The sequence below is a fragment of the Globicephala melas genome, chromosome 12 (genome assembly GCF_963455315.2).
Source record: "Globicephala melas chromosome 12, mGloMel1.2, whole genome shotgun sequence".
Taxonomy (NCBI): domain Eukaryota; kingdom Metazoa; phylum Chordata; class Mammalia; order Artiodactyla; family Delphinidae; genus Globicephala; species Globicephala melas.
This window is the reverse complement of record NC_083325.1, coordinates 51,619,996-51,643,580: the sequence shown is the minus strand read 5'-3', so window position 1 is coordinate 51,643,580 and position 23,585 is coordinate 51,619,996. Positions and strand designations below refer to the sequence as shown.

At 38.0% G+C, this 23,585-nt stretch overlaps 1 protein-coding gene across 2 annotated transcripts in view; it reads left to right on the top strand.

The window, feature by feature from the left end:
- MSH2 (mutS homolog 2) overlaps positions 1-23,585 on the top strand; it is a 73,358-nt gene that overhangs the window by 4,406 nt on the left and 45,367 nt on the right. The window contains exons 2-7 of one of the 2 annotated variants that reach the window (XM_030857739.2): positions 795-949; positions 3,852-4,130; positions 5,377-5,523; positions 7,809-7,958; positions 8,635-8,768; positions 21,365-21,564. In XM_030857739.2, the coding sequence (XP_030713599.1) occupies positions 795-949; positions 3,852-4,130; positions 5,377-5,523; positions 7,809-7,958; positions 8,635-8,768; positions 21,365-21,564 (1,065 nt within the window). The remainder of the gene's footprint in view (positions 1-794; positions 950-3,851; positions 4,131-5,376; positions 5,524-7,808; positions 7,959-8,634; positions 8,769-21,364; positions 21,565-23,585) is intronic. The other variant, XM_060309393.1, reaches the window with a different exon arrangement.

Sequence of the window (23,585 nt, the reverse complement as noted above, 5' to 3'; positions counted from 1 at the left end):
CTCTCACTGTTGTGGCCTCTCCCGTTGCGGAGCACAGGCTCCGGACACGCAGGCTCAGCGGCCATGGCTCAAGGGCCCAGCCGCTCTGCGGCATGTGGGATCTTCCCAGACCGGGGCACGAGCCCGTGTCCCCTGCATTGGCAGGCGGACTCTCAACCACTGCGCCACCAGGGAAGCCCTAAAGTCTTTATTGAATTTGTTACAATATTGTTTCTGTTCCGTATTTTGGCTTTTTGGCCGCAAGCCATGTGGGATCCCACCTCCCTGACCAGGGATCGAACCCACACCCCCTGCATTGGAAGGCCAAGTCCCAGCCACTGGGCCGCCAGAGAAGTCCCTGAACCTTCAAGTTTTGAACTATGTTACCTAGAACATTTTATAATGAATAATAACTAATTTATTTTTATAGACCTTTTGAAAAAAATCCTATACAAATACTATTGTAGTTATTACATAAGAGTTTTATTCAAACTTGTGAAAAACAAATGATAAAAAAGGACAAGTAGGATTAGTTGTATGTATATTGACTCATTCTTTTGTCTTTGTGTCTTCTCAATTTTTTATTTTGATGTGTAGGCTCCACAGGTGCAGGGGGTTATGTCTATCCACCATTTTATACCCTTCATCTGCTAAAGTATCTAGGACATGTAATAGGTGCTTGATAAATAGTTTATTGAGTGAATGAATTACTGGGAAAACAACATAGCTTGGGGGGAGGCATTGTGTTAGGTCTTCAACACTTATGACTTCAAATCCTCAAATCCGTAACATGTATTTTTAATATTTTTCTTTAGGAGCAAAGACTGTGGAGAGTGTTGTACTTAGTAAAATGAATTTTGAGTCTTTTGTAAAAGATCTTCTTCTAGTTCGTCAGTACAGAGTTGAAGTTTATAAGAACAGAGCTGGAAGTAAGGCCTCCAAGGAGAATGATTGGTATTTGGCATTTAAGGTAATTATCTTCCATTTAAATTTAGTTGTGTTTAAGAGTAGACAAAATAAAAACATGAGAGAATTCTGTGTTGGTTTAATATTTTAGCCAGGTTGTGATAGTAAAATGCTGTGAGAAGCTTTAATATTCTTTAGCATGTGGTTTTTAACATAACAGTTTAATAGCAATTCAGAAATTCAGTAAATCCTTATTATGAGTATGAATACTCTGAGCTTTGTCACTGTCCCTAAAACCTAAATAATAAATAGCCTTTACATAAAGTTGAATACCAGCATTAAAGAATATTTGATTTTACTGTTTCTGAAGTAATATCACGCAAATTTACATATCCCAAACATCTATTTATACACGTTTGTAATGTGTTTGGATATTTGTATGTTCCTTTCTCTTTCATTAGACTGTAATGTTTTTAGAAGTGTGGAACTTTGTTTAATGCTGATCATATTCCTAGGTGTGCCTAGAAGGGCTTATTGACGTGCTTCTAATGCCTTCATGGAGATGGGGGTACTATTCTGTTTTATTTAAGGACTATCTTTATTTTTAGTCTGTAAAATCATGTTTCTGTTTGTTCACACACAATACCTTCACATAAATATTGGATAATGGTTAAAATGTTGGGGAGGTGAGATTTATCCTTGAAAGGGAATAAATGTGTGGTAAGGCGGGACAGTGTTCTGGCCTTGTATTTGGCTGATCTCATTTCTCCTCTGTCCCTCTGCATGACCTTGGCAAATTTTCCAGCCTTCTCCTGTATCTGTTTCTCTTTAAACAGTAAAATTAGAAGGTTTTTAAGATGTTTTCTGACCTGAAAGGCCTGTGAAAGTTTTTTTGTGAGGTTTAATACAACATTTCAACATTTGATGTTGGTGTTGCCCCAAATAGAATATTCTTCAGTATTCCTTCCATATTGCCTGCTGTCACCACCCCCCGCCTTTGTAAATGTTGACGTTTACTGAAGATTATATCTGAGATCATTTATTCTTTATTATGGAATTTCCTCGGAATTTTCATTGCTACTTTACTGAGAAAAGTGGGACTTACAATTTTATCTTACATTTTGAAAGATTTTAATAGAAAATTGAGGGTACCGCAAAGTGATGTTTTTCTATCTCATTCTTCACAGAGCTCAGTTAGTAACAACACCAAAATGTGGGATCATGAGTTCAGCTGATTAACTGGATTATCAGCCCATCACACCTCACTCCTTTGTGTCATCAGAATCCTTTGAGATGCATTGTTTTTAACCCCCTACCTTTTAGGTCAGGCGGAAAAAAATCTTCAAATATGTATCTTTATCAGGTTAAAAGATAGTATCTTCATCCTGATATTTATTTTAAGAAGTTCAGATCTAAAACTGCTAAAACTGATTTATCTTTTAATTTTTAGCTTATTGATTCTATTGTAAAGTATTAGTGATATTTAGGATAGTTGACCTCTATAATTGACTTTTTGTTTGTTTAATTTTTGGTCTTGCTGTGCGGCTTGTGGGATCTTACTTGATAAGCTAGCTACTAGTTCACTTCTGAGGGTTTTTTTAAGGTGTGCATAACCTGTGCGTGTAAATCCAAAGCATGTATGTGAAAATATGATGTTCATATTTGTGATTGAATCAGTGCTTTTTAAATTTGAGTATCAGGTAATACTAGCTTTCCATTTTTTTTTTTTTTTGGTCACAGGGATTGAACCCAAGCCCCCTGCAGTGGAAGTGCAAAGTCTTGACTGCTAGACCGCCAGGGAACTTCCTCCATTTCATTTTTGATCCAGATTTTAATCAATAATCCATACATAGTTACAGGATATTCAGAACCATATTGAGAAAACATAAATGATTATCATGATTATGATGCTAAAGACATTTGAGAACTATTGATGGCTACTGGTTGCTTAAATTTGGCTTGTCACTGTGCTCATTTGGACTATTTCTGACTATCTCATGTTTCATACTGTGGTCCATCAGTTGCCCCAGAAATGCCTCACGTTAACAGCAACCTGTTAGCTTCTGATCATGTTGAAGTACTGTTACCCACCAGCTTGACACAGGTGGCGCCAAAAGCAAAGAAACTTGACCCTTTACTTACTTTGTACAGTCTTAAAGAGATTTCTAATCTTTTTGAAATTTTGAAAATAGGTCAGGAACTTCTCTGGTGGTCCAGTGGTTAAGACGCCTCACTCTCAATGCAGGGGGCCCGGGTTTGATCCCTGGTCAGGTAACTAGATCCCACCTGCCACAACTAAAGATCCCACATGCCACAACTAAAAGATCCCGCATGCCTCAACTAAAGATCCTGTATGCCTCAACAAAGATCCTGCATGTGGCAACAAAGATCCTGTGTGCTGCAACTAAGACCCGGCACAGCCCCCGCAAAAAAAAAAAATTTGTCAAAGACCCTTTATTTGGAAATCATTGATCTAGAAGAATCTTTGCATTTTACAAATAAATACATTGATATAGAGAGATGTCTATCCAAGGTTAATATTTAAGCTAATAATACTGTTTTTCTATGTGGTATAACTACTCAGTGAAAATTCTGATATGTGCAACCAGTAGGTAGTTTGGCAGAGTGTAGAGATTTAGGCATACCATTGAGAGGGTTATCACCTTGGGTACCTCAGTGATTGTGTGAGTGAGTGTAAACTTAGATGCCAAATTTCGAACTGAAAATCGCTTTTGATACTGTTATTTTTAGATGTGCCCAAGTGTTCTGAAATTAATTGGAAAAGTAGAGAGGATACTTTATAGAAAGTGTGGTAATATTAATTGGACTATATGGTTATAAGTAATTTTTTTGGTAAGAAAACGTTTCATTAATAAAATTCATCTAGGTTGGGTAATTTCTGTTGGTTAGTAAAATTTTAAAGTACATTCAACAGTTTCTTAAAATTTTTCTTTATTTTTGCTTAGGCTTCTCCAGGTAATCTTGCTCAGTTTGAAGACATTCTCTTTGGTAACAACGATATGTCAGCTTCCATTGGTGTTGTGGGTGTTAAAATGTCTACAGTTGATGGCCAAAGACAGGTTGGAGTTGGGTATGTTGACTCCATACAGAGGAAGCTAGGACTGTGTGAGTTTCCTGATAATGATCAATTCTCCAATCTGGAGGCTCTCCTGATTCAGATTGGACCAAAGGAATGTGTTTTACCAGGAGGAGAGACTGCTGGAGACATGGGAAAACTGAGGCAGGTAAGGAAATGGAGTGTAGAGATAGAGGAGGATCCAAGGCTAGGAATGGCTCTAAATTAACATAATACTGTTTTACTGAAGGAAAAAAAATTTAGAGGCAAAACCTTTTAAATCTAATCACAACAGGATTTTGAGGAATGTCTTGATGTTTATCTTTGATAGAAACTTTGTATCTTTAATAGGACTTCAGAAGGAGCTGTTTCTTGTTTAAGACTTGTTCTACCTCAGATCATCCCCCTCCCCCCACCTCCCGAAAGAGTAACTCAGTGCCATTTTAAAGAGATCACAATTGATAAAAGGAGTGCTTTCACAGTTGGGGGGTGCAGGGTGGGGAAGAGGTGATTTAGGGCCATTAAAGAAAAAAAAACTACGACTGTATTTAGCCTGGATATATCAAATAAGTTGCAGTTCTTCAGGATTAATTTTTAATAGTTCAAGTGGAACTTTAGCCTATTATTATTATTATTTTAATTAATTTTTGACTGCGTTGGGTCTTTGTTGCGGTGCTCTGGCTTCTCATCGTGGTGGCTTCTCTTGCTGTGAAGCACGGGCTCTAGGCACACAGGCTTTGGTAGTTGTGGTATGCAGCCTCAGTAGTTGTGGCTTGCAGGCTCCAGAGCGCAAGCGCAGCAGTTGTGGCTCACGGGCTTATTGCTTTGCGGCATGTGGGATCCTCCCGGACCAGGGCTCGAACCCATGTCCCCTGCATTGGCAGGTAGATTCTTAACCATTGTGCCACCAGGGAAGCCCTAGCCTCTTATTATTTTACTGATTCTTTTATTTTAACAAAGTTCGATTTTGCTATTTGTATAGATATATGGTTTATTATTTAGATGTTTAAGGGATGTTGTATTCCCCCCAAGGATTCTTTTCTTCTCATGAGCCTCAAATACAATAAGAACTACTTGAGAGTTAGCATATCTGTGATGGGCATTTTTAGCATAAATAGTATTTAGGCAACTTTCCACAAGTATTATTCTGTTAAGAGTTTTTACTATTTAGACTATTTTTTGAAAGCTTTATGTGAGCCTAATTTTAAATTTCCATGAAAATTTCATTTACAGATTTTAAAAATACATGTTAATACATATATTACCAGTGTCTTCTTGCATGTTGTATAAAAATTTAATGTGGGTTAATAATTTGTTAAGCTGTTGTCACTTTATATTTGTCAGTGATACAGCATTCCTTATTGCTTTTCTTGTTCCTTTTCTCCTAGTAATTTAAAATATTTCTTGTAAAATAGGTTATTCAGAGAGGAGGAATTCTGATCACAGAAAGAAAAAAAGCTGACTTTTCCGCAAAAGATATTTATCAGGACCTCAACCGGTTGTTGAAAGGCAAAAAGGGAGAACAGGTGAATAGTGCTGTATTGCCAGAAATGGAGAATCAGGTATGTGGATTACAAATGTGAATTTACCATTAAATAGTGACTTTTTAGAAGGCTGCTTCTGTCATCTGTATCTCAAAGCCTAAACTAGATCACTGATATTTAAGCTTATTTTAATCTATGAAGAAGCTTGTGAAAAACTCAAGGACTGACTAGAAAAATTTAAACATAACCTTAAATATAATTTCATTATATTTACACAATATGTATCCTTGGGGTAAGGAAGAGTTTATTGTTTTATTGGTTTCACCTGAAAGAGCCTGATTACTGTCACCTAAGTAGGTGAGGTAGCTTAGTTGTTTAGGGGGAAAAAGACCTATCAAAGTTTTATAATGTACGAGCTGTGGGGTTTTTAATAAATTACTTCAGTTTCATTATCTGTCTTAAAGGATCGTTGTGGAGATTAGGAAGTAATAAGGGTGAAAGTATATACAGTGCATAATAATTGCATAATAAATGTTACATTTAAACAATTCAAAAATTGGCACTGGTTATGTATGTTCAGTGTAGAAATGAATATGCAAACAGTGTAACTTCTTATAGGATTTTTCAGTGGTTGAAGTTTATCTTCAGTTTTTCAAATCTTTGAGGCAAGTATGGTTTGAGGGATGTATTTTTATGATAAAATATTAGAAACTCTTGACAGGTTATTTGTGGATCACTGATAAGTAAAATGAAGAATTGTATATTTAAATAAGAGCAAGCTCTAGCTTATAATTTTGAAAATTGATTTCAAACTACAATAAACAGACTATTATTACTATCATGACTTTGCAGTGATTGCTTATCACATGATAGTTTGATTCTTATAAGCTAAGTTTACCTGTTTTACTTTTCTTGTGTGACAGAATCAGAAGCAGTTGTGTATGAGCAATAATCCCAATATAGACGTTCCCTGACTTATGATGGTTGAACTTACAATTTTTTTTTTACTTTACAATGGTGCGAAAGTGATATGCATTCAGAAGAATCTATACTTCGCATTTTGACCTTTTCCTGGGCTAACAATACCAGTGCAATTCTCTCATGATGCTGGGCAGGGCAGCGTGCAGCAGCTCCCAATCAGCCACGCAATCACAAGGGTTAAATGGCCGATACACTTACAACCATGCTGTCCCCATAGAACCATTCTGTTTTTCACTTTCAGCACAATATTCAATAAATTTTGAGTTATTCAACTTTATTATAAAATAGGCTTTCTGTTAGATGATTTTGCCCAACTATAGGCTAATGTAATTCTCTGAGCACATTTAAGGTAGGTGAGGCTAAGCTACAATGTTCAGTAGGTTAGGTGTATTAAATGCATTTTACATTTGTGATGCGTTTATTGGGATGTAACCCCATCATAAGTCAAGGCAGATCTGTATTAGAGAAACTTACTTCAGCGTTGAAAATGGGAAGAAGCTTTTAGGGCTACTAAAAGGTGTTATCATCTGTGCCTTGTGGTGACGTAGCAGGAGATTCTTGTGACAACCTTATATATTTGTTAGAGTTTGGCAGAGGCAGATAGATGACAGTGTTATCAATTAGGAAATATATGCACATTCACAGTGAATCTGGTATCGAGTATAAGTAGAACTTGTCATTGGGCTATCAGTTTGATGTCCTTAGCTTCTTTATTTTATGTAGTAGTAATATAGGCAGTTTATTTAAACATTTTATTTAAATACACATATAGGAAAGTGCATATATCATAAGTGTATAACTAAATTTTCATAAATTATAAGTACCCACATGACCAGCACCCATGAAACAGAATAGTATCAGGATCGTAAAGACCCTTTTTGTTTTCTTCCAGTTGTTACCTCCACCAGGGGTAACCCTGCTTCTTACCTGACAGCATGGATTAGTTTGGTCTATTTTTGTAGTTTATATAAATGGACTCATACAGTTCATGCTCTTGTGTTTGATTTGTTCAGTATTGTGTTTGTGAGATTTATCTATATTGTCGCATGTTGTTGTGGATTGTTTGTGCTTATATCTGTTGTTGTGTGTAGTATTCCACAATGTGAACATGCCAGGCTGTATCCATTTTACTCTTGGTGGACATTTGCATAATTTCTACTTTGGCTATTATAAATAATGTTGCTGTTACAGTAAATTTTCACTTTCTGAAAATCATTTTTTAGTCTTAGGTTTATTTAAACTTTGATTTTCTTGCTTTGGATTGGGAAAGAACAGGGAAAATGATAGTGTTTGAAATTTATTTTCATCTTGCCATCTGTTTTTTTAAAAAATCTCTGGAATTCTGGTGATAGTCATCTTTTATTTTAAATTCTTAATCTTAGGTTGCAGTTTCTTCATTGTGCGCAGTAATCAAGTTTCTAGAACTCTTATCAGATGATTCAAACTTTGGACAGTTTGAACTGACTACTTTTGACTTCAGCCAGTACATGAAATTGGATATTGCAGCAGTCAGAGCCCTTAACCTTTTCCAGGTAAGAAAAAAATAAATGGGTTAAAAATATTGAGTGGTTAAAAATGTTTCTCTCTCTCTCTCTCTCTCTCTCTCTCTCTATATATATATAAGACTCTTACTAAGGAGCTTAAATATTTAAAAATATTATACTTAAAAGAGATAGTTTTGAATTACTGTATTTTTCTGATTGCAAGCTATATAAATAGTATTTGTCCTGGTTTTATGAATAATTTTGTGTATTAATAGCAGTTTTTAAAAATTACATTCTAAGAAGTTTTATGTCTAGAACTGCAATAATTTTGTGGTTTTGGTTTGGGGAAAAATATACAGCAGAAAATCAGATTAACAGGTTGAAAGTTTGATTTTCGGATGAGGAACCTTTGTGTACATTTCTATTTAATATTTGAAGAATGTTAAGTGTTTTTTGTTTGTTTGTTTTTACAAGTTTGGGGAGTGTAGGGGTTGGTTATTTTTAAATTTTTTTTGGCTGTGTGGCTTGTGGGATTTTAGTTCTCCGACCAAGGATCAAACCCAGGCCCTCGGCAGTGTTGGCACAGAGTCCTAACCACTGGACTGCCAGGGAATTCCCAGTGTTAAGTGTTCTTGTTCCCCAAATTACTTAATCATTATTCATGGCATAGTAAAGTTTTCACTAATGAGCATGCCATTTTTCTATTTTATTTTTTGTTCACTAGGGTTCCGTTGAAGATACTACTGGCTCTCAGTCTCTGGCTGCATTGCTGAATAAATGCAAAACCCCTCAAGGACAAAGACTGGTTAACCAATGGATTAAGCAGCCTCTCATGGACAAGAACAGAATAGAAGAGAGGTATATTACTAGTATATTCTTTAGTAAGCTCTGAGTAACTTCCAGTCACTCCATATGATTATACCACTTATTGTAACATGCAATTTTGCACCTATATTTTAGCATCTAGCTGCACAGAAAGCTAATAAAGTAATAGAGTAGTAATGATTTAGATTGATTAAATAACTTATTTTCTTAATTATTTTTTTTCCTCCACTATGAAAAAGTAAAATTTTATTAGGGAGGTGCTATGGATAATGTCTCAGCATGAGCTTGGGAGCCGGATGACATTGGTTCATGTTAAGGCTCTACCACTTAGGAGCTGTGTTATATTGGATGTTATTCAACCTCTGTGTGGCAGTTTCTTCCCTTTTGAAATGACAGTAATAACACACCTACTTCTTAGGGTTGTCATGAGGATTTGATGATTTTCTGAGGATTAGATGATCTAATGTGTATAAAGTACTTTGAACAAGGTCTGGCACTTGGGAAGCACTTATGCTTTATTATTCTAGAAAGGATTTAAGGCAGCCTAAATGTATTTCAGAAAATCTTCAAAATTGAGGAAATAAAAGTTATATAATGCTGCTGTCCTACTATAATTAGCATTGGAGTAGGTTTTATTTTTATCTTTTGTTTTAGATACAAGTTTTAAAACTTAAATGAAGTATACTGTGCATAAGAGCACAACTCCTAAATGTGCAGTTTGATGGATTTTCACGAAGTGAACACATTGGTAATAACACAAGTCAAGAAACAACATAACTAGCATCCCAGAAACTCCCCTCAATTATCCTGATAGTTACTACCTCTCCTCATTTCAAGAGTAATTACTGTCCTTCTAACATCATAGATTAATTAGTTTTGCCTGTTTTTGAACTGCATATAAATAAAATAATTTTCTATAGTGCACTCTTATGTTTGATAGTCTTTTTAAAAACATAATTGTAATCCTGATATAGTTTTGTGCCCTTGTTTTTTCCCACTTGTGCTTACATTATCATAAGCATTTTTTAGTGTTGTTTTATGTTCATATTCAGCATTTTTAATAAGTACATAATTTATTGACTGGATATACTTTACCTTTTCAGTAACTAGGTTATTTCATGTGACCTTATTGTATACCTAATTTTTAAAAAAAAATAATTAATTAATTAATTTATATTTCTTTTTGGCTACTTTGGATCTTCGTTGCTGCGTGCGGGCTTTCTCTAGTTGTGGCGAGCAGGGGCTACTCTTCCTTGCGGTGCGCGGGTTTCTCATTGCGGTGGCTTCTCGTTGCAGAGCACGGGCTCTAGGCACGCAGGCTTCAGTAGTTGTGGCGCACAGGCTTAGTTGCTCCGCGGCATGTGGGATCTTCCCGGACCAGGGCTCAAACCTGTGTGCCCTGCATTGGCAGGCGGATTCTTAACCCCTGTGCCACCAGGGAAGTCCCTATACCTAATGTTTTCGATTTGGTAAATTAAGATATATTGCCAGGATAGGTAAAAGAGAGTCAGTATTTTTATGGATTTTGTGTTGTCAGATTGTTCAAGAATTTGTTGAATATCTACTGAATTCTGATGGTATAAAGCATGGTGATCACTTGACTATTTGGGACTCTGTGTATGCCAGGCAAACGTAAAATAGTTGATCAGTATCATAAGACACCCTGCAGATAACTACCAAGCTAAGTGTTGATCCTGTGGATTCTCAAGGGTCTTACAATAAAAATAACTTATGAAGTCAGTGATTCGTGGGTATGTTGTTATATCATTGAAAATGCAAAAATGGAAATGCTAAGGCAACTTTCTGAAGGTAGTTTTGTTGGGGAAGAAAAGTAGAATTTAGTAACTTAAAATAAGAAATAGGGCTTCCCTGGTGGCACAGTGGTTGAGAGTCCGCCTGCCAATGCAGGGGACGCGGGTTCGTGCCCCGGTCCGGGAAGATCCCACATGCCGCGGTGCGGCTGGGCCCATGAGCCGTGGCCGCTGGGCCTGCGCATCCGGAGCCTGTGCTCCGCAACGGGAGAGGCCACAGCAGTGAGAGGCTTGCATATCACAAAAAAAAAATAAATAAATAAAATAAAATAAGAAATAGGAAGGATTGGATATTTGCAAGTAATTAAGGCAGTTTACAATTTTTTATTTTAATTATTTGTGAGTAAGTAACTACATTAACGTGTGTCAAAAGTCCAACAGAACAGAAGGATATACAGTGATGAGTCTCTTACTCTTGTCTTCCAGTTTCTCAGTACTCTTTTCTCAGGGCCTCTGCACAGCTCCAGGGACACATTTCTTATTGTACTCTCTGTGAATTGCCAACACCTGCCCTGGGAGCAACTGGTCTTAATCAGTTTCTTGAGTATCCTACCATGGAAAGCCTGTGCCTAAACAAGTAAAAGTTTATGTCCGTTCTCTCTCATCTTTTAGTTGTTTCTTAAAAGAAATATTAGGTAATTTAAATAATTCCCAAGATCTAGGTCATTGGTTTTATTTTTAACTTTGGGCTTGTGGGAACAGGGCACCTGTCAGTGGTCCTCTTCCGGCTTAACAACTAGAGCCTGCATGTATTTAAACCCTTCAAAAACCTTACATACTGTTACCAGAATAACAAATTATTTAGAAGACAAGATATCAAAATTAATTTTTTTTGACTGTAAGTAAAGGTTATTTTCATAGGACATAGCAATAATTTCCAAAACCTGGTGGCCTTATAAGACTTATTAATTAGAAATAACGTTTGCGAGAAAGGCTTTATTAGTCAAAATATGATCTACTAAGATAAGAGGAAATATTTTCCCCTTTTTATCTTGGGGAGAATTTTTTTTTTTAACCAGCAGTTACTAAGGCCTGTGGTTTTCAAAGCCAAATGCTGAAATTCCATAGACCAGGAAGAAAAAGTTATACTCCTTAAGGCAGACTTTCATTGGAACAGTCTCTCTTTTTTTTTTTTTTTTGCGGTACGCGGGCCTCTCACTGTTGTTGCCTCTCCCGTTGCGGAGCACAGGCTCCGTGCGCAGGCTCAGCGGCCATGGCTCACGGGCCCAGCCGCTCAGCGGCATGTGGGATCTTCCCAGACCGGGGCACGAACCCGTGTCCCCTGCATCGGCAGGCGGACTCTGAACCACTGTGCCACCAGGGAAGCCCCAGTCTCTTTTTTTTTTTTATCACCGTTTCTCAATTCCACCTGCTGTGATACCTCATGCTTTTTAGTTAATGCCTTCCTGGGCTTCTCAGGGCAAGTCTATTAACTCCCTCTCTAAGCATTTAAGATTGATCTTCAGGATTACACACTGAATCAAGTTTTTTCTTTTTTAATATTTATTTATTTTTTGGCTGCGTCGGGTCTTAGTTGTGGCATGCGGACTTAGTTGCCCTGTGGCATGTGGGATCTTAGTTCCCTGAGCAGGGATCGAACCGGCGTTCCCTGCATTGCAGGACGGCTTCTTAACCAGTGGACCACCAGGGGAGTCCCCAGTTTTTTCTGTTTTTTACTGTCATTGTTTTGGGATGATTTTCTAACAGAGAAAGTGGTGGAAATCTCTACTCCACCCTCTTAAACAGTAAGTGAGGAGTTAATTTTAAAGTGTGTGGCTGTGCGGTGAATTCTGTTAAGGAAAGGAAAGATTTCTCTTTTTCTTCTATTTTTATTAGAGCAGACATAGGGACAGTTATGGCTAGATCTTTGAGTTTGATGCATACATCTTGTCCAGGACTATAGCCCAGTGCTAGGTTCAGGAACAATGATGAAAATAGAATTATTTTAAGTTACTGTCAGGCTCTTAGGAGGAAGAGAAGACAGGTTGCCTGGCACTGTGCTAAACATCTCATGTTCATTAGCTGTGTGGTGATGGAGGCTGGCTTTAAAGCCAGGCTGGCCTGACTCCAGAGCCCATGCCCTTAAACGCTGTACTGTATTTCTTTTTTTTATATAAATTTATTTTATTTATTTACTTTTGGCTGCGTTGGGTCTTCGTTGCTGCATGCAGGCTTTCTCTAGTTGCGGCGAGCGGGGGCTGCTCTTTGTTGCGGTGCTCAGGCTTCTCATTGTGGTGACTTCTTGTTGCAGAGCACGGGCTCTAGGTGTGCGGGCTTCAGTAGTCGCAGTGTGTGGCTCAGTAGTTGTGGCTCGTGGGCTTTAGAGCTCAGGCTCAGTAGTTGTGGCGCATGGGCTTAGTTGCTCCATGGCGTGTGGGATCTTCCCAGACCATTAGCAGGTGGATTCTTAACCACTGCGCCACCAGGGAAGTCCCTGTACTGTATTTCTTGTTTCTGTCAATTGTATTTAATTTGATCCAAGTTGGATTAACATCAGAAGTGAAATGTACTATTTTGGCTTTTATTTAAGTTATATCCATGGAATTGCGTTGTGTGTTCTAATGCTCATTTTTCCATTCATTAAAACCTATTTGCACTGAGACTACAAATACTTTTTAGCTAATGGCTTAAATACTTTAATCTCCAAAGAGAATTGATACGTTATTACCTTTTAGAAGTGAGTTTCTGGGTATTTCTTCCTTTTGTGCTTTATCTAACAATCAAATTAGGAATTATAAGAACACTGTCCATATTACTATTTTTGCACTTATTTTCTGATAGGTCCAAAGAGTCCTCATGTTTGCACATACACTAGGACTGTTACTGTTACTTTTAATCTTCTGGGATTGTTTTTGTTTTTTGTTTTTTAGTCTTTCCATAGATTCATCTGAAGCCTTGGTAATTTTCCCATGTTTTTTCAAAGTTACAATTCTTTAAAGAACATTGAATATATGTTAGCATATGAAATAGTTCACTTGTGAAATTGCTGATGATATCATTTGCATATGTTGAATTTGGTATTCTTATTGCCTTCTAGTTTAAAACTAAGTATTTCTTTTTTTTTTTAATCAGGGGTGATATTATTATTTATTTATTTATTTATGGCTGTGTTGGGTCTTCGTTTCTGTGCGAGGGCTTTCTCTAGTTGTGGCAAGGGGGGGCCACTCTTCATCGCGGTGCGCAGGCCTTTCACTATCGCGGCCTCTATTGTTGCGGAGCACAGGCTCCAGACACGCAGGCTCAGTAATTGTGGCTCACGGGCCCAGTTTCTCTGCAGCTTGTGGGATCTTCCCAGACCAGGGCGCGAACCCGCGTCCCCTGCATTGGCAGGCAGACTCCCAACCACTGCGCCACCAGGGAAGCCCAAAACTAAGTATTTCTTTTTCTATGACATTTAATATGATTAATGTAGCAATCTTATTAGAAATATATATCTCCAAATAAAAGTGGTTCTGGGCTTCCCTGGTGGCACAGTGGTTGAGAATCCGCCTGCCAATGCAGGGGACACGGGTTCGAGCCCTGGTCCAGGAAGATCCCACATGCCACGGAGCAACTAAGCCTGTGCACCACAACTACTGAGCCTGTGCTCTAGAGCCTGCAAGCTGCAACTACTGAAGCCCACATGCCTAGAGCCTGTGCTGCACAACAAGAGAAGCCACCACAATGAGAAGCCCGCGCACCGCAACGAAGAGTAGCCCCCCTCGCCGCAACTAGAGAAAGCCCGTGTGCAGCAACGAAGACCCAACACAGCCAAAAATAATAAATAAAATAAATAAATTTATTTTAAAAAACAGTGGTTCCTATAAATGTAGAAATGGTGGTGGTGCTTATGTGATAATATATCATGCTTCTTGAGGCAGTGTACTTCCAGGGTTATATTAAGACTTAGACCTAGACTTCTTTCCAGGTTATATTAAGTATCCTTTTGTGCAAGGATGTCTTTAGTTAGTAGTCTGTATTCTGTAGAAACAGAGAGGTCTGGAGGTCATACAGTGAGTGCAGTTTCTTTAAAACAGCAAAGCATTGCTCTGGCCTCAGAGGAAGAACAGGAGGGCTATCACTCTACTGCTTTTCCACCATTTTCTCTGCTTCCAAATCGAGTTTAGTGGAAACCCCTTTTTTCTGGTCTCTGGGCTGATCTGCTAGTCCCTTTGAATTTTATTTGCCTTCCTGTCCAGTCTGCACCACAAAGGCAACCCTCTTTCCAGTGCTTTCATGGGGGCCATAGAATTTCTTGCCCCATTGGTTCTTTGTCATACTGGCCCCTCTCTCCTTAGCTTTCTTTCTCAATTAAAAGTTTCTGGGGCTTCCCTGATGGCGCAGTGGTTGAGAGTCCGCCTGCCGATGCAGGGGACACGGGTTTGTGCCGCGGTCCGGGAAGATCCCACATGCTGCGGAGCGGCTGGGCCCGTGAGCCATGGCCACTGAGCCTGCGCGTCTGGAGCCTGTGCTCCGCAACGGGAGAGGCCACAACAGTGAGAGGCCCGCGTACCGCAAAAAAAAAAAAAAAAAAAAAAAAAGGTTCCACTGTACTTTCAAGCTATCTAGTTTTCACTGCTGCCTGGTATTACTTTTGTTACATGACTCATTTCAGTGACCAATGACCAACATTTTTTATTTTCCCTTCAGCTGCCTCCTACGTGTAAGCAGATGATCTCCTCCCTGATTCTTACAATCTCAAAATGTACCTGTATTTTCAGTCTTTTACTCCCTGGCTCTTTCTCAGAAGAGGAAATAATGCTTTCCTTTCCAAAGGCAACCTTTCCATTTTGCCTTGGTTATAGTTTTTTTCCCTATTCCTTCTCTGCTTCAGTTTTCTTCCAGTGCATCCTGTACTGTTCTCTCTTCAAGTCTCTGCTCTTGCTGCTCCACCCTCCCCACCCAAGCATTTTCCTCAAGATCCTATCTCTTTAAATCCCAACTATTTAGAATATAGGCAAATGAAATACCCCAAAATGAGGTTCCCCAGCTCCCATAGGAATTCTCTGCTTTCTTACTTGTATCACATTTCATTGCATTTTGTATCTTGGTTGTTACTCAGCACTAACTGTAAGATGCAACATGTCCTTCTCCTCCACTAGATTGAAAATTCCTTGAAAGCATGTTCCTTTCTCTTATATTTTGCCATACTCTTTTTTCTTTTTTAATTTTCTCAAGCCTATGTAGCAGATTATCTGCTATTTAATGTATCAAATGAGTGGTTCTGTCTGCGTTAAACCATGTGAAGAACAGATAAAGAAGAGGCTCAAAAACTTGTATTTAGGTACCAGATTTGTTCTCAGCCATATAAATAAGCTGTCATGAAATTCCAGTCAACTGTTTTTACAGTGAGAGATCAGAAGTGCTGGTTTTAAAGAACACAATGGTGATTTTAAAATATCAAAAATTTCATGACTAATTTTATAATTTATTCTTTTGGAATTTTAGAGATTAACTGACCCTAAAAATTATCTTGTATTCCAGTCAACTTTTGCATTAATGTATCAAATTGTGACAGCTGAGTAATTTTGAGTAGAATTGACAGGTATACTCTGTTTTGCCAACACTAACTTTGGTACTTCTGAAGTTGTGATTTGAAAGTGGGATTGTCATGGAAACAGTAGAGCAGTCTTTTTTTAAAAAAACCTCTGTTAGCCAGAGCACAAACTAATACTGTAATTATTTCTGAAATGGCATGTCGAATAGACTTGTGAAACTAGCAATTTATTAGACTTTTTAAAAAAATAAATTTATTTATTTTTGGCTGCATTGGGTCTTCGTTGCTGCGCACGGGCTTTCTCTAAAGTTGCGGTGAGCAGGGGCTACTCTTCACTGCGGTGCACGGGCTTCTTATTGCAGTGGCTTCTCATTGCAAAGGACGGGCTCTACCTGCGCGGGCTTCAGTAGTTAGTTGTGGCACGTGGGCTCAGTAGTTGTGGCGCACGGGGGCTTAGTTGCTTCGTGGCATGTGGAATCTTCCCGGACCAGGGCTCGAACCCGTGTTGCCTGCATTGTCAGGCGGATTCCTAACCACTGCGCCCCCAGGGAAGTCCATTATTAGACTTTTAATGATATCCAGACCAAAGACTGAGGGGGCTGTGTATCTTGCCTTGTGCTATGTGTTTTAGAAGCTTTTCATTCCCTTGCTGTTTTACTTAATACTCTTTCTGGAACTTTATGCTCTTTTTTTTTTTTAAATTAAAGTATAGTTGATTTATAATGTGTTAATTTCTGCTGTACAGCAAGGTGATTCAGTTATATATATGTATATACATTCTTTTTTTATATTCTTTTCCATTACGGTTTCTCATAGGATATCGAATATAGTTCCATTTGCTATACAGTAGGACCTTGTTTTTATCCGTTCTATATATAATAGCTTACATCTGCTAACTCCAACCTCCCACTCAATCCCTCTTGCCCTTGGCAACCACAAGTCTGTTCTGTATGTCCATGAGTCTGTTGCTGTTTTGTAGATAGATTCATTTGTGTCATATTTTAGATTCCACATATAAGTGATATCATACGGTATTTGTCTTTCTCTTTCTAACTGACTTAGTACGGTAATCTCTAGTTGCATCCATGTTGCTGCAAATGGCTTTATTTCATTCTTTTTCATGCCTGAGTATTATTCCATTATATATATGTACTACATCTTCTTTATTCATTCATCCATCAATGGACATTAGGTTGCTTCCATGTTTTTGGCTCTTGTGAATAGTGCTGCTGTGAACATAGGGGGTGCATGTATCTTTTTGAATTATAGTTTTGTCTGGGTATATGCCCAGGAATGGGATTGCTGGATCATATGGTAATTCCATTTTTAGTTTTCTGGGGAACCTCCATACTGTTTTCCAAGTGGCTGCACCAACTTTCATTCCCACCTTTTCTCCACACCCTCTCCAACATTTGTTACTTATAGACTTTTTTAGTGATGGCCATTCTGACTGGTGTAAGGTGATACCTCATTGTAGTTTTGATTTGCATTTCTCTAATGATTAGTGATGTTGAGCATCTTTGCATGTGCTTATTGGGCATCTGTATGTCTTCTTTGGAGAAATGTCTATTTAGGTATTCTGCCCATTTTTCGATTGGGTTGTTTGTTTTTTTGTTGTTGAGTTGTATGAGCTGTTTGTATATTTTGGAAATTAAGCCCTTGTCAGTCACATTGTTTGCAAATATTTTCTCCCAATCTGTAGGTTGTCTTTTCGTTTTGTTTGTGGCTTCCTTTGCTGTGCAAAAGCTTCTAAGTTTGATTAGGTCCCATTTGTTATTTTTGTTTTTATTTCTATTGTCTTGGGAGACTGAGCTAAGAAAACATTGGTAGGATTTATGTCAGAGAATGTTTTACAAAATTATTATCTCTTCTAGGAGTTTTATGGCATCATGTCTTATGTTTAAGTCTTTAAGCTATTTTTTTTTTCTTTCTTTTTGTGGTATGCGGGCCTCTCACTGCTGTGGCCTCTCCCGTTGCGGAGCACAGGCTCCGGACGCGCAGACTCAGCGGCTGTGGCTCACGGGCCCAGCCGCTCCGCAGCATGTGGGATCTTCCCGGACCAGGGCATGAACCTGTGTCCCCTGCATCGGCAGGCGGACTCTCCACCACTGCGCCACCAGGGAAGCCCTTTTAAGCTATTTTGAGTTTATTTTTGTGTGTGGTGTGAGGCTGTTTTAACTTCTTTGATGTACATGTGGCTGTCCCAACTTTCCTAACACCACTTGCTGAAGAGACCGTCTTTTTCTCATCATATATTCTTGCCTCCTTGGTTGAAGATTAATTGACCGTAGGTGTGTGGGTTTATTTCTGGGCTCTCTATTCTGTGGAACTTTATGCTCTTGAACAATGTTGGTTACTTATGATTCTGTGGTCAGCTTGAGAGGAAACAGTGATAAGATACTTGGTGGAACAGGAAAGAAGCATAGGGAGATTCTAGATCAGAGATGTCTTCTCTGTGAATACTTACCATTTATGGAGAGTGGCCTAAGGAGTTTTAGGAAAAGAAGAGGAAAAGAAAGATGAGGTAGGTGAAGCCAACATCAGGTTTCTTTCATCCTTTTCCTGACCCCCTTAAACTTCTCTTCCTGTTTTATCATGAGAACTCAGAAATTTCTTGTGATTGTTAGAACTCACTTTTTTAAACTGTTCTGGGCCGAAGAATCACTTGAGAAGCTCATTGCAATTTCACAGGTGGGCACCAACCTTGGGGATTCTGTATTCCACCTCCAAGTGATTTTAATATGGGTAATCTTGGATCAAACTTGGAGAAGCCCAGTTAGAGCCAGAGGATTAGCTAGGAAGGCCCAAATTTGCTGTGATTTGGCTGCATCCCTGACTCAGTTTTGTTTGCTTTGTTTTTAAAATCTAGAGTACAAGCCATAGAAATATTTTCTGGAGCAGTGAGTGCCTGAATAATTGCTTGTTTATATAGCCTGTGACTGGTTCGTAATACAAGCTTGGTAGCAGATTATTTCCCCACTAATTTGGCATTTGCTACAACAAATATATCTACTACCAACTCCCTGAATATTATCTTGACATTCTATAGAGTTTGTTATTTTTCTCTTTACTTTCATCTTTTAAAGTGATTCAAGGTCCTTTAAACCAGTGGCCTAGCCTGGGGCTGTCCTCCCCTCCCCCGCCGCCTCTGGGACATTTGGCAGTGTCTGGAGACATTTTGGGTTGTTACTCTGGAAAGAGTATAGTGGGTGGAATTCAGGGATGCTGTTAAACAGCACAGAACAACCCCTCACAGCAAAGAATTATCTAGCCTAAATGTCAGTATTGCCAAGGTTGCAAAATCTTTTTTTTTTTTAACTTTTTACTTTATATCGGAGTATAGCTGATTAACAATATTGTGATAGTTTCAGGTGCACAGCAAAGCGACTCAGCCATACATAAACATGTATCCATTCTCCCTCAGGCTCCCCTCCCATCCAGGCTGCCACATACCAAGGTTGCAAAATCTTGCTTTAATATTTGTAGTCATTATATGATAACTACAGGGACAGCATATTTTTTCCCTTCATATGACATGCTAGATGAACATTATGATGATGCAGGAATTGTAAATGCTGATGAAGAGATCAGTAAATAGTTAAGAAATTTAGAAAGCTGATTTGGCTCCTTTTCCTGTTCCTGTGCAATTTGAGGATTAATTTACTACTCATATAATTTACAAATGTAAGGAAAATGGTTGTTCATCTGATAGCGTTCTAAACCTAGGATCGTCTTCTGTGCCCACGCCATTTCCCCTACCTTTGAATGTTAAAGTTTACCTTTCAGCTATTACTTCAATACCATCTACTACATAGTTTTTCATAGTGCATGTTGTGACCCAGTGGTGGGTTGTGAAGTTAGTGTAGCAGGTGATAACTAGCATTTTTGAAAAGTTAAATACAAGAGAAAAATAAAAGAGTGCACCACATATAGTAAGAGTTAAGTTTTGTCTTGCAAAACCTATTTTAATTATATGTTGTCAGGGAGGAAAGTTTCTTTTTCCTACTATTCTCCTAGTTCTTTGGCTGTGGCCCTATGAATTGGACTGACAAAAGACAGATTAACAAGAGAAAAAACAAACATGTTTATGCTTACATGTGGGAGCGCTCAGAGATGAGTAACTCTAGGGTTAGTTGGAACTTGGGCTTATATAGCATCTTAGCAAAAGAACAATAAATTTTCAGAGAAGTGACAAGACAAAGGAAAGGGACTTTGAGTTCCTAGGGCTACAAATTGTGGGAAGGGAAATGTATGGAAACTAAAGGTAGAGAAAGGCTAGCTGGTAGGGTTATGTACGTTCCTCTGTTGCCATCTCCAGGCTGTTAAGGGTCTAAAGTTGAGATTAATTGTTGTCCTTCCTGGTAAAGAAGGAAGGGGGAGCACCTTCGTAAATTTATGTCCTGCTTTTGGGCAAATAGGGAGAAGGCAAAGAGCTTTCCTTCTTTCTGCTCCTTCTCAATTGTCCTCAACTAAAAATAGTCCTTAAGGACCAAAGTAGTCCTTATGGACACTAGAGTGGCATGTTTTGAGGTGGCTTATTTTGCCCGCTACAGTATCTGTGCATGTGTGTGCTGGGTCATGATGTAAAACTATATTTCTTGCTGTGGATTACAGGGAAAAAAATGGAAAGCCACTGATTCCAATAAATTACAAAAGCAATATAAACTGTGTGTTTTATAGTTCTTGAAACAAGCTAAGATTTTATTTACTGATTTTGTGAAGCAATAAACTTATTTCAGTTTTTTAATTAGAAAATTTTGGCTTTTACTATCATGAGGTAATTTTAGAATGCATTTTGAATTTATAAGACTTTCTGATAGAATAAGTACTGAATTTGGCAACATTCTTGAGTTGTAATTCTGTTTTGTTAAAGATGTTTCATTAAAGATCATTTTGGCTTTGTACTATCATGAGGTAATTTTAGAATACATTTTGAACTTATAAGACTTTCTGATAGAATAAGTATTGAATTTGGCAACATTCTTGAATTGTAATTCTGTTTCATTAAAGATCATTGTTTCCATGTGCAATAATGTGTCAATATCAACAGTCCCAATAATGAGATTCCTCTATTTATGTCAATTTGATGAAAGGCAAACAAAATTGGGTATATTTCAGTATCATATGATACTACTTAACTAAACATTAATTTAGTTATTAACTAATCACAAACTGCTTACATCACAGTGTTATGGAGCTTTCCATCCTCTACAAAAAACTAACATTTCAGAATAGATTCAAGCTTCTTACATGGAGTTTTTGAGTTGAGACATGCACCTAGTTGCCAAATTTTAGTTTCACACTAAAATATTTAAGATTAATTCTAGTATAATTTATTTCAGATTAAATTTAGTCGAAGCTTTTGTAGAAGATGCAGAATTGAGGCAGAGTTTACAAGAAGATTTACTTCGTCGATTTCCAGATCTTAACCGACTTGCCAAGAAATTTCAAAGACAAGCAGCAAACTTACAAGATTGTTATCGACTCTATCAGGGTATAAATCAACTCCCTAATGTTATTCAGGCTCTGGAAAAATATGAAGGTAATAAAATGATTTTGTTTTTGTTTTCCTTCACTCTCAATATACTTAGCAAATGTTCTGTCCTTTTAAAGTTGGTTCTGGTGACTCATCTTTACGTTTTCCTAATAGGTTTGTGTTGCCCTCTGGCTGTATCACAGACAGAAGTCATGAGACAATTTAGAATTTTTGTTTTTTAGAAATGAATATTAGGATTACGAGGTTTATTAATAGGTGTCTTGCACTAACAGTGGCAGTTAAACAGGGTTTGATTGCTAAAGACTCACAGGACCCGAAATGACAGTGCTTACAAACACACGGTTTATTACTGGAAAAGGATACAGTCTAGCAGCCGCACTAAAGTAAGGATAATGCATCACAGCGAAAGGCTGTCACAACAAGGGGGCCGGGGAGGTCAGGTGCAGGTACCTATAAAAAGGTCCTTGGTGAGGTGCACCTTCTCCTATCAGGGACCATTATTGTATACAGAACACCCTGGAACCAGGGAGCCTAAAACAGTCTTGCTGGGCTTCTTAATATTTTGCTGGTCTTGTGGGCGTATTCCTGTTCTGTAACTAGTTTCTACAGCAGAGCCCTCTTGGGGCCTCAGTGAGACCGGGTGCAAATCATCGATCACATGGTGCTAAGCTGGATGAACCACCTTGAATCTCCTGGGACGAGAGATTACAAAACAACACGATTAGTATGTTTCATGCCTTGACCAGGGGTCATTGCCATGCAGGAACTTGAAGAAAACACCGGAGGCTAATTCCAGGCCAGCTGGAATTAACCTTTCCAGTACACCTATGAAAGAAAGTTAAGACAGAAGGTCTTGGTGGTAACAGTTGAAGTCAGAGGGTAGTTACTACAATAAAGTAAGCAAAGTCATATATTAGTTAATCAATATAGTATTGGTGGATAAAATCAACTTGCTCTTACAAGCATAGTTTTTAACTTTAAGTGAACATTAGTTTCTACAACAAATATTTTAGTAAGTACAAAGTTATATGTCTAATACATAAAGCATTTTAAGTTTCAGAGTTAAAAATCAACATCTCTTGGAGCTATGGAAAACAAACCTTTCAATATTATGAGAAAGCTTTATGAATTTTTTTGTAGGCAGACTTAAAAAGCTATGATGACTGGTACAAAATAAGTATAGATTTAATTTAAATTTTATGGTAACCTTCCCTCTTATTTATCTAACAGAGTGTAAAAGAAGAGCTAACTGCTTATCGTTTCAGAGTACCACTGTATGAAAAGTATTGCTATTCTAGTCAAGGCTCCTCATTAGACTGATGAGGCTTAAATGCCCTAGATTTTAATTTAGTCCCACCAAAGTGGAATTAAAGAAAATGGGTCTTTAATCTTTTCTGTTTCACATTTCTTTAGTGTGGCTTAATTTCCCTCCTTTGTGCCTCAATTTCCTCATCCTGTAAATGAATATCTTCTACTGCTACCATTTTCTGATTGTCTCCTCTGGCCTCGTTCCAACAGGATCAGTTGGAAGCACAAGGGGATTGACAGGTGTTAGGAATGTAATCATGGAGATAGGCTCTCTAAACAATTTACTCTTACCACTTAACATCAGCTGTTTTAAACATATCTCTCACATCTCTTCCCTCATGAGGTAAAAAAGCCATCCTTGTCCCTGTGTCCTCCTCTTGTACCTGTACTCAGTGAAGTTTCTGAAAGCCTACATTTCCATATTCCATTCACTCCACTGGCTTTAGCCCTGACCACTGTACTGAAATGGCATTTGCTAAGTGACTTACTTGTTGCTAAATTCAGTGAACACAGTCCAGTCCTTATCTTACTAGGTTTCACTGGTGAGTGTGACAGGCTTTTTTTCCTCCCAGTTTTACTGAGATATAATTGACATATAACATTGTATAAATTTAGATGTACAACACGATTTGATATGTATATATATATACTACGTAACTGATCACCACAATAAGTTAACATCGTCACCTCACTTAGTTTTTTTTCTTATGATGAGACCTTTTAAAGTCTAATCTCTTAGCAGCTTTTCGAATATACAA